Source organism: Myxine glutinosa, chromosome 1 (assembly GCF_964187855.1).
Source record: "Myxine glutinosa chromosome 1, kmMyxGlut1.1, whole genome shotgun sequence".
Lineage (NCBI taxonomy): Eukaryota > Metazoa > Chordata > Myxini > Myxiniformes > Myxinidae > Myxine > Myxine glutinosa.
In genome coordinates, this window is record NC_136261.1 from 314,559,168 (window position 1) to 314,571,896 (window position 12,729).

Sequence of the window (12,729 nt, forward strand, 5' to 3'; positions counted from 1 at the left end):
AGGGGTTGGGGAGTGAGGAGCTAGGGGTTGGGGAGTGAGGAGCTAGGGGTTGGGGCATGAGGAGCTAGGGGTTGGGGCATGAGGAGCTAGGGGTTGGGGAGTGAGGGGCTAGGGGTTGGAGAGGAGCGAGAAGTTGGAGAGTGAGGAGCGAGGGGTTGCAGAGTGAGGAGCGAGGGGTTGGAGAGTGAGGAGCGAGGGGTTTGAGAGTGAAGAGCTAGGGGTTGGAGAGTGAAGAGCTAGGGGTTGGAGAGTGAGGAGCTAGGGGTTGGAGAGTGAGGAGCTCGGCGTTTGGAGAGTGAGGAGCTAGGGGTTGGAGAGTGAGGAGCTAGGGGTTGGAGAGTGAGGAGCTAAGGGTTGGAGAATGAGGAGCTCAGGGTTGGAGAGTGAGGAGCTAGGGGTTGGAGAGTGAGGAGCTAGGGGTTGGAGAGTGAGGAGCTAGGGGTTGGAGAGTGAGGAGCTAGGGGTTGGAGAGTGAGGAGCTAGGGGTTGGAGAGTGAGGAGCTAGGGGTTGGAGAGTGAGGAGCTAGGGGTTGGAGAGTGAGGAGCTAGGGGTTGGAGAGTAAGGAGCTAGGGGTTGGAGAGTGAGGAGCTAGGGGTTGGAGAGTGAGGAGCTAGGGGTTGGAGAGTGAGGAGCTAGGGGTTGGAGAGTGAGGAGCTAGGGGTTGGAGAGTGAGGAGCTAGGGGTTGGAGAGCGAGAAGCGAGGGGTTGGAGAGTGAGGATCGAGGGCTTGGAGAGCGAGGAGTGAGGGTTTGGAGAGTGAGGGGTTGGAGAGTGAGGAGCTGGGGGTTGGAGAGTGAGGAGCTGGGGGTTGGAGAGTGAGGAGCTGGGGGTTGGAGAGTGAGGAGTTGGGGAGTGAGGAGCTAGGGGTTGGAGAATGAGGAGCTAGGGGTTGGAGAATGAGGAGCTAGGGGTTGGAGAGGAGCGAGTGGTTGGGGAGTGAGGAGCGAGGGGTTGGGGAGTGAGGAGCGAGGGGTTGGGGAGTGAGGAGCGAGGGGTTGGGGAGTGAGGAGCGAGGGGTTGGGGAGTGAGGAGCTAGGGGTTGGAGAGTGAGGGGCTAGGGGTTGGAGAGGAGCAAGAAATTGGAGGGTGAGGAGTGGGGGGTTGGAGAGTGAGGAGTGGGGGGTTGGGGAGTGAGGTGGGGGGTTGGAGAGTGAGGAGTGAGGCATTGGAGAGTGAGGCGTTGGAGAGTGAGGAGCGAAGGGTTGGAGAGCGACGAGCGAGGGGTTGGAGAGTGAGGAGCTAGGGGTTGGAGAGTGAGGAGCTAGGGGTTGGAGAGGGAGGAGCTAGGGGTTGGAGAGTGAGGAGCTAGGGGTTGGAGAGGAGCGAGAAATGGGAGAGGAGCGAGGAGTTGGAGAGCTAGGGGTTGGGGAGCGAGGGGTTGGAGAGTGAGGCGTGAGGAGCGAGGGGTTGGAGAGTGAGGAGCGAGGGGTTGGAGAGCGAGGAGCTAGGGGTTGGAGAGTGGGGAGCTAGGGGTTGGAGAGGAGCGAGAAATTGGAGAGGAGCGAGGGGTTGGAGAGCGAGGAGCGAGGGGTTGGAGAGGAGCGAGAAATTGGAGAGGAGCGAGGGGTTGGAGAGCGAGGAGCGAGGGGTTGGAGAGCGAGGGGTTGGAGAGCGAGGAGCGAGGGGTTGGAGAGCGAGGCGTGAGGAGTTGGAGAGTGAGGAGAGAGGGGTTGGAGAGTGAGGAGAGAGGGGTTGGAGAGTGAGGAGAGAGGGGTTGGAGATTGAGGAGAGAGGGGTTGGAGATTGAGGAGAGAGGGGTTGGAGAGTGAGGAGAGAGGGGTTGGAGAGCGAGGAGCTGGGGGTTGGAGAGCGAGGAGCTAGGGGTTGGAGAGCGAGGAGCGAGGGGTTGGAGAGCGAGGAGTGAGGGGTTGGAGAGCGAGGAGCTAGGGGTTGGAGAGCGAGGATCGAGGGGTTGGAGAGTGAGGGCCGATTGGAGTGGAGAGTGAGGAGCGATTGGATTGGAGTGGAGAGTGAGGAGCTATTGGAGAGGAGAGTGAGCGATTGGAGAGGAGAGTGAGGCATTGGAGAGGAGTGTGAGGGATTGGAGAGGAGTGTGAGGGATTGGAGAGGAGTGTGAGGGATTGGAGAGGAGTGTGAGGGATTGGAGAGGAGTGTGAGGGATTGGAGAGGAGTGTGAGGGATTGGAGAGGAGTGTGAGGGATTGGAGAGGAGTGTGAGGGATTGGAGAGGAGTGTGAGGAAGTATTGGAGAGGATTGTGAGGAGGCATGGGATTGGAGAGGCGTGAGTGTGGAGAGAGAGGAGAGTGTCAGGTGGAGTGGAGTGAGGGGTCACATATTATGTGAAATAAATAAATTGTGTTCATCACACCATTTCTGGATCTGATGAATTGCCAGTAACCATTTTGTAAAATTTAATGTGCAGCATCTAAATCAAGATGTCCAAATGTCACACACGTCCATGCCTGTGGGATTCCCATGGGTGACCGCACTAGTATATATATATATATTGTCCTGTCCGTGGCCGATGAAGACCGGCCTCAGACGAATAGCCAAAACGAGCTTAAACTCCGAGGCGTATTTCGAACCTTGGCGGGATTGTCTTTGGCACTCTCGGAAAAGGCCCGAAGCCTTACCTGATCTGACGGCCAACATTGGGTTAATCCGAATGCACAAACGCAAATACGGGACGAGCAAAATCTACGATATAACAATAAAATGCAAAAATAAAGGATTTGATGAAAATAAATGCAAGAGACAAAAATGAAAGGCGAGGTAAAAACTATAATTCATAATTGAGAGGTCTCACCTCAGACTCGTATACAAACAAGGGGAAAGTTTAAATAAAAATAAATGATGTTCCTGCCGGCCGGCACTTAACTCTGGTGTCAACGAGGGGGGTTGGCGTTCGTCGCCTCCAAACCACAGCGTGGGAAGCGCACCAACAAATGGTGCCGAAGACGCCCAGGCGTGAACCAGCAACAAACCGGCCCTTCATCACTTCTACCGCCAGTTGAGACGCGGGTCTCTCCTCCCCCGAAAAGCACTACAGGCAACAACACCCTCTCCTCCGACGTTACAAAACTTCCAAAGCTCCGACACGTCTCCTCACCAGCGCACCCGATACAACAACGCCCACTCAAGCCGAGAGCCAAAACGAGAGGGAATGCGACCGCCTCCAACGAACGCCAGGACCAGAAGAACAACCAAGATGGCGAGACAGCTTCTTTTTGCTCTCCTAGCTCTCGAATGTTTCACCGCTGACGTCACACTCTGTCCAATCACCGACGTCCCATTAGATCAGTGCATCGTCATGACCAATCGTCGTCTTCTGGGCGGTGCCTCACGGTCTTGCTTGATGCCCAATGGCGAAGTTCGAGGGGTGGCCTCCCCGTCACGAGTCGTCGGTGGCCAGAGTCTAATCTCTATTCGGGAATGTTCGGATGACGTCGGGGTTTACTTGCCGATTGGCAAATGTGCTGGGTTTCTGTCGGGCTTATATGGCTGTTGTAATGGCGACCCTTTTTGATGAAATAAAAATGAAGGGAAAAATCACGGGGGCAATTACACACTGGGGTTTATTATTAATCTTACGCCCTGGAGCTAGTTAACACAAAAGCCACACCCCTTATGGCGACATGGAAACACTCTTAACCTGAACATTTACCCTGCTTATGTACATCGAGATGGCTTCTTCTTCTTCTTCTTTTTCTTCGTGCCACATGGTCAATACTAAAACCTACATATTCTGAACTTTCCTAAGGTATTCCATGCCTACCCCCACAAAAGTAACAATATCATGAAAGTGACAAAAATATGAGGTATCATGAAAATTTGTTAAGCTGCTCAGTGGAAGGGGTAATCGTGCTTTAATGTACTCCTATGGACCATACAAACAAATTGATACCCAGAAGGTTTTGCCACCTCAGGTCTACCGATATCTGCTCTCGCCCATGGACTATAGTCTTCAGTTATCGTACCCTTCTTCTTGCCCATAGTACACTGAATCCTGTGGTGAGCAGTTGCTCTGAAATAACTTACCTTCTCCTCCTGGAAAGCAAAGAACTCCTGCACGACTTTGCCTCCAGGTTTGAAAGGGACCTCTCGACATTGATTTGTATTCCCTTTGTATACTCGGATGTCATGTAATTGGACGCCCCTAACTTGGAGGAGTTAAGGAATCTGCGTTTGCTTGTTTGTTTTGATGGTGCCTATGTTTCAGTAATTCTTCACCATTGAGAGATGGGACCAAAAACGATATTATAGCACAGTATCTCAAAAAATTATGGATTGAATCAGCCGAAACTTGATGGACAGGTTTGGTGTCTGACTAGGACGAATTGATTAGATTATGGCGAAGATCAGGCTCTGGATCCAGATAAGAGGTTTAAAAAAAAATTCTGAAGTGATTCTTCACAATTGAGAGATGGGGCCAAAAACGATATATAGCACGATATTTTGAAAGGGTGGGACAGGTTTTGGCAAAGCTTGGTGGATGAGTTGGGTAGGTGACAAGAACAAGCCACTTGGAATTTGGTTAATGTCCGGATGCAAATCCGGCCTATTAGTGGGATACAAAATGTAAACTGTTCAGCCTGGCGTCGGTATATGCAAAACCTCACTTAAGTTTTTGTTTAAAAAAAAAAGGGGGGACATTGTAATTGGCTCCAACTGTCCTTCCATTACACCATCTATCTCCTCGTAAACAGTTGTGCAGAAATTCATCAAAGTTTGTAGTTCTGATCATTTTGGCTCCATTTTGGCAAAAAATGTAATAACGGGCACATTTAAAAACTTTTCTTTAATGAAGCTTTGTATATGCAATCAAAATTGATGAACATGACAATTTTTGGGATTTGACCCCTGGTTCATGTTCCAGGAGGTGGGGACTTAGGTGGGCATTTTGACCCATCCAGGAGGTGGGCATGGGTCAAAATGGAAAACATTTTTAAACAAAATTTTATATTTGGTCAATCCTAGCGGAACCCCTTTTGCCATCTTTCAACTGTCCAATTGGTCGCCTCTCCAACTCAATCCCTTGAGATTTGCGGAAAAGATGACAATAAATGACCCGAAACCAATGATCTTACTTCCTGATATATATATATATATACACACACACACACACACACACACACACACACTGTTAAAAGTAAATAATGACATTGGATAAAGGCCTTTTCTAAGGACATGGGTTTAATCCCTGCTTGAGAGAATGCCAACCCCTTCCCCACTTGAATCATTCTCCAGCTTCATTGAAAATGACACCAAGGAGAACAATCTCACCAACAAAGCTTTGCTCCTTATAGACAATGCCCCCTGCCCATCCTGTGCCGATGCAAGACTCGTGCGATAATCCAAGTTTTTCCACCCCTTAGTCCACCCTCCATGCAGAAATGAATTACATAGTCCTGGCACACCGACACAATCATTCGAGCCTTAGGATTTGACCTCCATACGACAGGATGCTGTGGCTTGAGGTAGTCATGCACTCGTGGGTTTACCGAGTGGTACAGTATGAGCTTCATTTTTGGAGAACTTTGAACACTAAAGTTCCCAGCAGATGCAGCGATTACATGTGCACATTTAATTTGTGTTGTTACTTCACCACACTGTCCTTTAATAATGTCATACTGCACCGATCAGTGTGGGCTCGCGGGTCTCTTTGCACTCATTATGCACGACGCGCAGTTTAACAGCTAATCCTCACAGCTCAGTTTATAAAGAAATATGCAATGCAAATTGAGTATGTACGACTTTACACAATGGCCGCTCTTCGTTCTTTCAAGTGGCTTCGGAGGGATACTGCACATGTGCAGTGAAGTTAAAACACGTCTGTTACTCAGCCTCTCTTAAAAGCCGGAAGTTTTTCTTACGATAACATTTTGCAAAAATCTAATATTTTGAATTGAAAATCTAAAAAAGTAAATAATGACCTCGGACAAATTCTCATGACACGGGATTACACTCTGCTTGAGAGAGTGCCACATAGTTGTTTGGGCGGAGCATAAGTTAACAGACTGCTGTCTAAATCACTGAGGCCGATCTTCCCAAGGTCTGTGACACGTATCGGCTCAAAATCCTTTTAACTGGCACTTTCGTAGATTTACAATGAAGGGGAAATGTTTGAGTGCATTGGGATTGTGAATATGATAGCTCCGAGGCATGTTTGCCTTCACATCTCGGTGAGCACTAAAATGGCGGCCATAACACTTTTTTTATCAGGATGTGTGGTGGCTGGGTGGTGGGTGGTGTCATGACAAGCTGTCCAACCAATTGGTGGGAAGGATTGTTACATCTAGACATGAACAAGTGTATTATTATTAAGATGAGAATATTTTTAAGTGCTAAAGGATTGGAATTTTCAATGAAGTCAGAGCATGTCCCAAAATTTGTGAAAATGAACAACATCTATAAATGTATGTGTACGAATGGATACAAACAATTTTAAAGTACAGTTGGATCCTGCTATTCGCGGGGGGATACATTCCTGGGAAATGCCGTGAATTACAAAACCGCGAATGGCGGGGCATTGTTTCAATGGAAAAAGGGGGGGATTGGTTCCCAAGTCGTGAAAATCTGCAAATAAAGAGGAACAAACCGCGAATGGTGAGGCAAAATCCACAAATGGTGCGGCAAATCTCGAGATTGTCGACGGTAATCCGCGAAAGCCATGAAATCGCGAAGCACACGCCAGCGAATGTCGAAGCAGGTCATGCTCAAGGCTCGTAGAAGATGTTTGTTTTTGCTTATGTCCAGCTGCTTTGTGCATGGCTGGTGAAATATGGGTTTTATAAACTAGTAACAGTACTCGCCCTACGGGTGGGGCTTCAATTGGGAAGCCCAAATGAAAAGGCAAAATATCAGAAATTGAAGGCTTTTATTATTTTAAACGATTCATATAAACATCCGTTGAATTATATCACACGCAAATAATCAAAATCTAAACAGTACATGGCACCCATTTTGAAACAAGATTGAATTCTGCAAAACGGAAGCGGCCGCTACACGTCATTCTCAGTCGCACGTTTATGTGTGAAGAGTGCACACCAAATCTGTAACACGGAAGCGGCCGCTACACCTGTTTCTCAGTCGCTTTGCACATGCTGCCGTGTTATTTCGGAGCCGCACGTTTATAGAGGAAGAGTTCGTCAGGAGTCGATCTACTCTCTCCTGGTACGTATAATTTCGACAAAAGCCACATCACTGTTCATATCGGTAAATATTATTCCATCATGTTTGGAAAATTGGAAAACTTGGAAAACTTGGAAAAACAATATAGCTTATTTTACTCCAGGGGGTCCTAGGATTACCCACCCAAAATATCGTTGTGATAGGTTCAGCCGTTTTTGCGGTACCTTCAAACGGACGGACAGACAGACAGACAGACAGACAGACGGACAGACGGACATTTGGTGAATTATAGTAACATATATCTGAACATATATCTAAAAACATTGCCTCAAAAAGAGAACCATGGCAATTACAACTACATATGGGCAGGCAGGGTACTTTCTGAGGTTTGGGACATGGAATGTAGGGACAATGACAGGGAGATCAGGAGAAGTGGTGGAAGTATTGGTCAGAAGAAGAGTGGACATATGTTGTGTGCAAGAGACGAGATGGAAGGGAAGTGGTGTGAGAATGGTGAAGGGTAGGCAGGGACAGAAATACAAGTTTATGTGGCAAGTGTGCCTGGAGGGCATGAATGGTGTTGGTGTCCTGTTTTCTGAGGAGTTTGTAGACAGTGTGGTGAGTGTGACTAGAGTGAGTGATAGGTTGATGATGGTGAAAATGATGATTGGAAAGCTCTTGGTGAACGTCATCTCGGGATATGCTCCGCAGGTTGGTCGAAGCGATGAAGAGAAGGACAAGCTCTGGTGTGCGATAGAGAAGCTGATGGAAAACGTGAAAGATGAGGAAGTTGTTGTGGTAGGAGGAGACATAAATGGACATGTGGGAAGGAGTATGGATGGTTTTGAGGGAGTTCATGGGGGTTACGGATATGGTGTGAGAAATGGAGAAGGTGAAAGGATTTTGGAGTTTGCTGATGGAGCTGATTTGTTGATTTGTAATACTCAGTTCCAGAAAGAGGATAATAAGCTTGTTACATACACGTCAGGTGGGTCGACGACAACCGTTGACTACCTGATGGTGCGTAGGCGAGATAGGGGGCACCTCCGGGACACAAAGGTGATCCCGGGCGAGGAGGCTGTTTCACAGCACCACTTGGTTGTCTGTGACATAAGGGTGAAAGGTGCGAGGAGAGCTCGGCGCATGAAGTACCAACCGAGAATGAAGGTGTGGAGGTTGAAAGAGGTGACAGTAAGGGAGGCATTAAAAGAGTGGCTGAGTAGGGTCGAGGATGATGTGGTTGAGCTTGAAAGTGGTTGGATGTCAATGAAAGCTAGCCTGTTGGGAGCCGTTGGTGAGGTATGTGGATGGACGAAAGGACCACCGAGGCACTCGGAAACATGGTGGTGGGATGATGAAGTTGGAAAGAGGATTAACGAGAAGAGGAAGAAGTTCAAGGAGTGGCAGAAGGCGAAGGGTACGGGAGCAGAAACAGCAGAGCATGAAAGTTATAAGGCAGCCAAGAAGGCTGCAAAGAAAGAGGTAGCAAAGGCGCAGGGGGCATGTAGGAAAATGTTCGGAGAACGCTTGGATTCGGAAGAGGGTCAGAAAGCAGTATTCAGGATTGCAAAGCAGATAGCGAAAGAGAGGTGTGATGTGATGGGGGTGAGTTGCTTGAAGGATGAAGTGGGACAAATCGTTGTCGACCCAGATGGAATTAAAAGAAGATGGAAAAGATATATGGAAATGCTGTTGAATACAGAGAATGAATGGGATGGCAACATAGAGAGTAACCCAGTTTTAGGACCGGCAGAGAAGATAACTGAGAAGGAAGTTGAGGAAGCGATAAAAGCAATGAAGGGTAGAAAAGCGGGAGGGCCGACGGGAGTTGTGGGAGATATGTTGAAGGCAGCAGGAAGTTGGGGTGTGAAGAGAATGACAGAGATCTGTAATCTGGTGGTGAAAGAAGGCCGCATTCCAGTGGATTGGGAACTGAGTACCCTCGTCCCTCTACACAAGGGGAAAGGTGACCCTCTGGAGTGTGGCTCGTACAGAGCGATAAAGTTATTGGAGCATGGAATGAAGGTATTGGAAAGGGTGTTGGAGAGGAGGATAAGGAAGAAGGTGAAGATCGACGAAATGCAGTTTGGATTTATGCCAGGAAGAGGAATGACAGACGCGGTCTTTATTGTGAGGCAGTTGCAGGAAAAGTACATGGAGAAGAGGAAGAAGTTGTTTCTTGGGTTTGATGATCTGGAGAAAGCATTCGATAGGGTTCTACACGAAGTAGTGACATGGGCATTGAGGAAGTTAGGAGTGGAGGAATGGTTGATCAGAGTAGTGATGGCAATGTACAAAAGAGCGCGCGCAGCTGTAAGGACGAAGGATGGGAACAGTGGTGAGATTGAGGTGAAGGTGGGAGTGCATCAGGGGTCGGTACTAAGTCCACTACTATTTGTAGCTGTGATGGAGGTGCTGGCTCAGAACGTAAAGGAGGGTTTTTTTTTTTTTTTTTTTTTTTTTTTTTTTTGTATACAAGGTCGAGGCTCGTGAAAGAGCGAACATTAATCACACAGAAAGACAAACCGACACAAAAAACATATAACATAGGGAGCGGTAGACAAGATGGGGAGAGAGGGGGAAGGACACAAACACAACATTTGAGAGCAGGGACCGAGAGACATGGAGACATCGAGAGATCTGAGAGAGGGCGAGGGCTTTGGGGGGGGGGGGGGCGTGGGAAGGGGGCGGTGGGAGAGGTATAAAACATATGGACACTGCCAGGACTTCCAGGAAAGAAGTTGGAATTTCAAACAAGGTGGATCTGGGGTGAATTAGCGGGGGTAGAAAAGATCAAGGTTTTGGATGGGGGAAGATAAGAGATGGTGGTGAACAGCTGTTTTAAAGACCTGGAGGGAGGAGTGGGATTGAAGGGAGTGAGGGAGTTTGTTCCAGAGGCGGGAGAAAAGAGGAATGAAAGAGTGAAGGTGAGCAGAGAGCCGAGATTTCGGCAGTTTAACCATCAGAGGGTTGCTGGCAGATCTTGTGCGACCTGTAGGAATATTTGGGGGACAGAGCACAGAGAGAGCTGGGGGTGCAAGGCCGGAGAGGAGTCGGTAGAAGACAGAAAGACCACCTACCTGCCTGCGGTGAGTGAGTGAAAGGCCCTCAGAGATAGCTTCATCGCGGGAGATTCCAATAATTCTGAAAGCTTTGGTTTCAACAGCGTGAAGCCGAGCTAGGTGTGAGGCAGGAGCACCGGCCCATAGGGGAGAACAGTATTCCATTGAGCTGCGGATGAAAGCCTTGTATGTGGTGAGGAGCTCAGGTGTGCCGAGGAAGGACTTCGCACGACGGAGGATGCCCAGTCGGCGACTGGCTTTGGAGGCCAGCTTGGAAATGTGGTTTTCCCAAGAAAGATCATGGCAGATAGTGAGACCCAAAATCTTGAGCGACAGAACTTCTTGGAGAGGATTGTTGAGAAAGTAGATGGGAGGGTTGTCCAGTCGATCTTTTCGGAGAGACATAGTAAGAGTGTGAGATTTGTCAGGATTGAAAGACATGTTCCACTTGTTTGACCAGTCTGTGATTTTGTCCAGGTCTTCAGAGAGTGAGGAGGCAGCAGACTGCCGATCTGAGGGAAGAGGAATGGAGCGGCAGAGAGTGGAGTCATCAGCAAAGAGATAGAGAGGATTTTCGAGAGAGTCAGAGAGATAACTCTCCGTGGGAGTTGTTGTATGCAGATGATCTGGTGTTGATTGCGGAAAGTATGGATGGACTGAAGGAAAAGATGAACAAGTGGAAGGAATGTATGGAGACAAAAGGTCTGAAGGTGAATATCGGAAAGACGAAGGTGATGGCAAGTGGTAAAGCATGTGGTGAGGTGGAAAGAACTGGGAAGTGGCCCTGTGCTGTGTGTAGGAAGGGTGTCGGAGTGAACTCCATTCAATGTACAATGTGCGCTGAGTGGGTTCATCAAAAATGTAGTTGTCTGAGAGGGTCATTAACCAGTGTGGCAGCTACATTCAAATGTAAGGTGTGCACAGAGGGAGGTGCAGATGGAGGAAATGTTGAGTTGGATCTTGGAGACGGTGTGAAGCTGGAAGGTGTGAAAACATTTTGCTACCTCGGAGACATGCTGAATGGAGAAGGTGTATCAGACTCGGCAACGGTTGCTCGAGTGAGATGTGCATGGAAGAAGTTTCGGGAACTGAGTGGTGTGCTGATGAGGAGGGGAGTGTCATTGAAGCTGAAGGGAAAGGTGTATGCTGCATGTGTGAGAAGTGTTATGATTTATGGGAGCGAGACATGGGTAATGAACGTAGAGCAGCAACGAAGGTTGGAAAGGGTGGAAATGCGAATGGTTCGACGGACGTGCGGAGTATCGTTGAGAGAGAGGAAGACAAATGATGAATTGCGAAAGATGATGGGAATAGAGCCTGTGATTGATGCTGTGAAGAGGAACAGGTTGAGATGGTTTGGTCATGTGTTGAGGAAGGATGAAAGTGACCGGTTGAGAAGAGTGATGGAAATGAATGTAGAAGGAAGTAGAGGATGGGGAAGACTGAGAAAGACTTGGCTAAAGATGGTGGAAGAAGAAATGTGGGCAAGGGGGTTAACAAGGAGAGATGCAGAAAATAGGGCAAAATGGAGAAGATTGTCATGGGGACCGCAAGGCTAACCCCTGCTCTTGTAGGGAAAATGGCCTTTAAAATGCATGTTGTTGTTGTTGTTATATCTGAAAGCTAGCGGCTCGTGACAAAAAATTTTTTTGTGCCCCCGAGAAACTGCGAATTCACGGTACACGGTTGTGAATAGAAAACAAACCATGAATGCGCCGGACACTTTTCCGCGAATCGAAAAACAGGCCGCATTTTATCAATCGCAAATGGTGGAACCCTGAATAGCGGGGTCCGACTTTATTAGAAATTGCAAACAACTACAAAAACGATGAAAGGCACATTGACCTTCTTTATTTTAACTTAGAAGAAATGGCTGGCTGTCAGTCCTTTCAAAGAGGAATTTGGAAGTCACATGGGTGGGCATACCAGAAATTATGCCATTGTTACAGGCAGCAGATGTGATGATATAAATAAATGAAATGAGAAATTGAATTAAGAAATGAACATAAATTCGTACACAAATAATTAATTTAACGTTTTCCTGACTATTTATATGCTAGGGGACCCAGCGAGTTCTGAAGATCAAGATTTTGAACCATCCGCAGATATGATGGTCCATGACTTTGATGACGAGCAGACATTAGAGGAGGAAGAGAGGATTGAGTACATGGAGAGTGAGAAAGACCCTACTACCGAGATTAATAATTTGGAAAAGGTGAGAAAATAGCAAAGCTTTATTGAGCCTATATTTTTAGGAGATAATAAAACACCTAATTGCTTTGTCGTGCTTTCTGTAAGAAGCTGGTTTGGCCCATTTGTGATCTTGAGTATCTATACAATGGCCATTCCAGGAAGGAGATATGCCACTGGAAGACCTATTAAACCTTTATGGCTATGGAAGCAACGTACCACTTCCCAATTCGGCGAGTGAGGAAAGCTCCGACACTGAGGAGTTGAGTCGAAGACTGGAAGCTTCAAATGCAGAGAAGGTAAGTACATTGTAATATTGTTTTACTGTCAATCCCAAATAATTGCACACACTTATACTATATTATGAAAAAAATATTGGTGCTA

At 47.7% G+C, this 12,729-nt stretch overlaps 1 protein-coding gene across 48 annotated transcripts in view; it reads left to right on the top strand.

Moving 5' to 3' along the window:
- Positions 1 to 12,729, top strand: part of LOC137440177 (mesoderm induction early response protein 1) — a 120,307-nt gene that overhangs the window by 12,007 nt on the left and 95,571 nt on the right. For 28 of the 48 annotated variants that reach the window (XM_078768982.1, XM_078768974.1, XM_078768825.1 and 25 more), the window contains 2 exons: positions 12,216 to 12,370; positions 12,507 to 12,644. In XM_078768982.1, the coding sequence (XP_078625108.1) occupies positions 12,263 to 12,370; positions 12,507 to 12,644 (246 nt within the window). In that variant the 5' untranslated portion in view covers positions 12,216 to 12,262. Of the gene's footprint in view, positions 1 to 3,957; positions 4,048 to 7,804; positions 7,892 to 12,215; positions 12,371 to 12,506; positions 12,645 to 12,729 lie in introns of those variants that run through there. The other 20 variants (XM_078768854.1, XM_078768903.1, XM_078768991.1 and 17 more) reach the window with 4 other exon arrangements.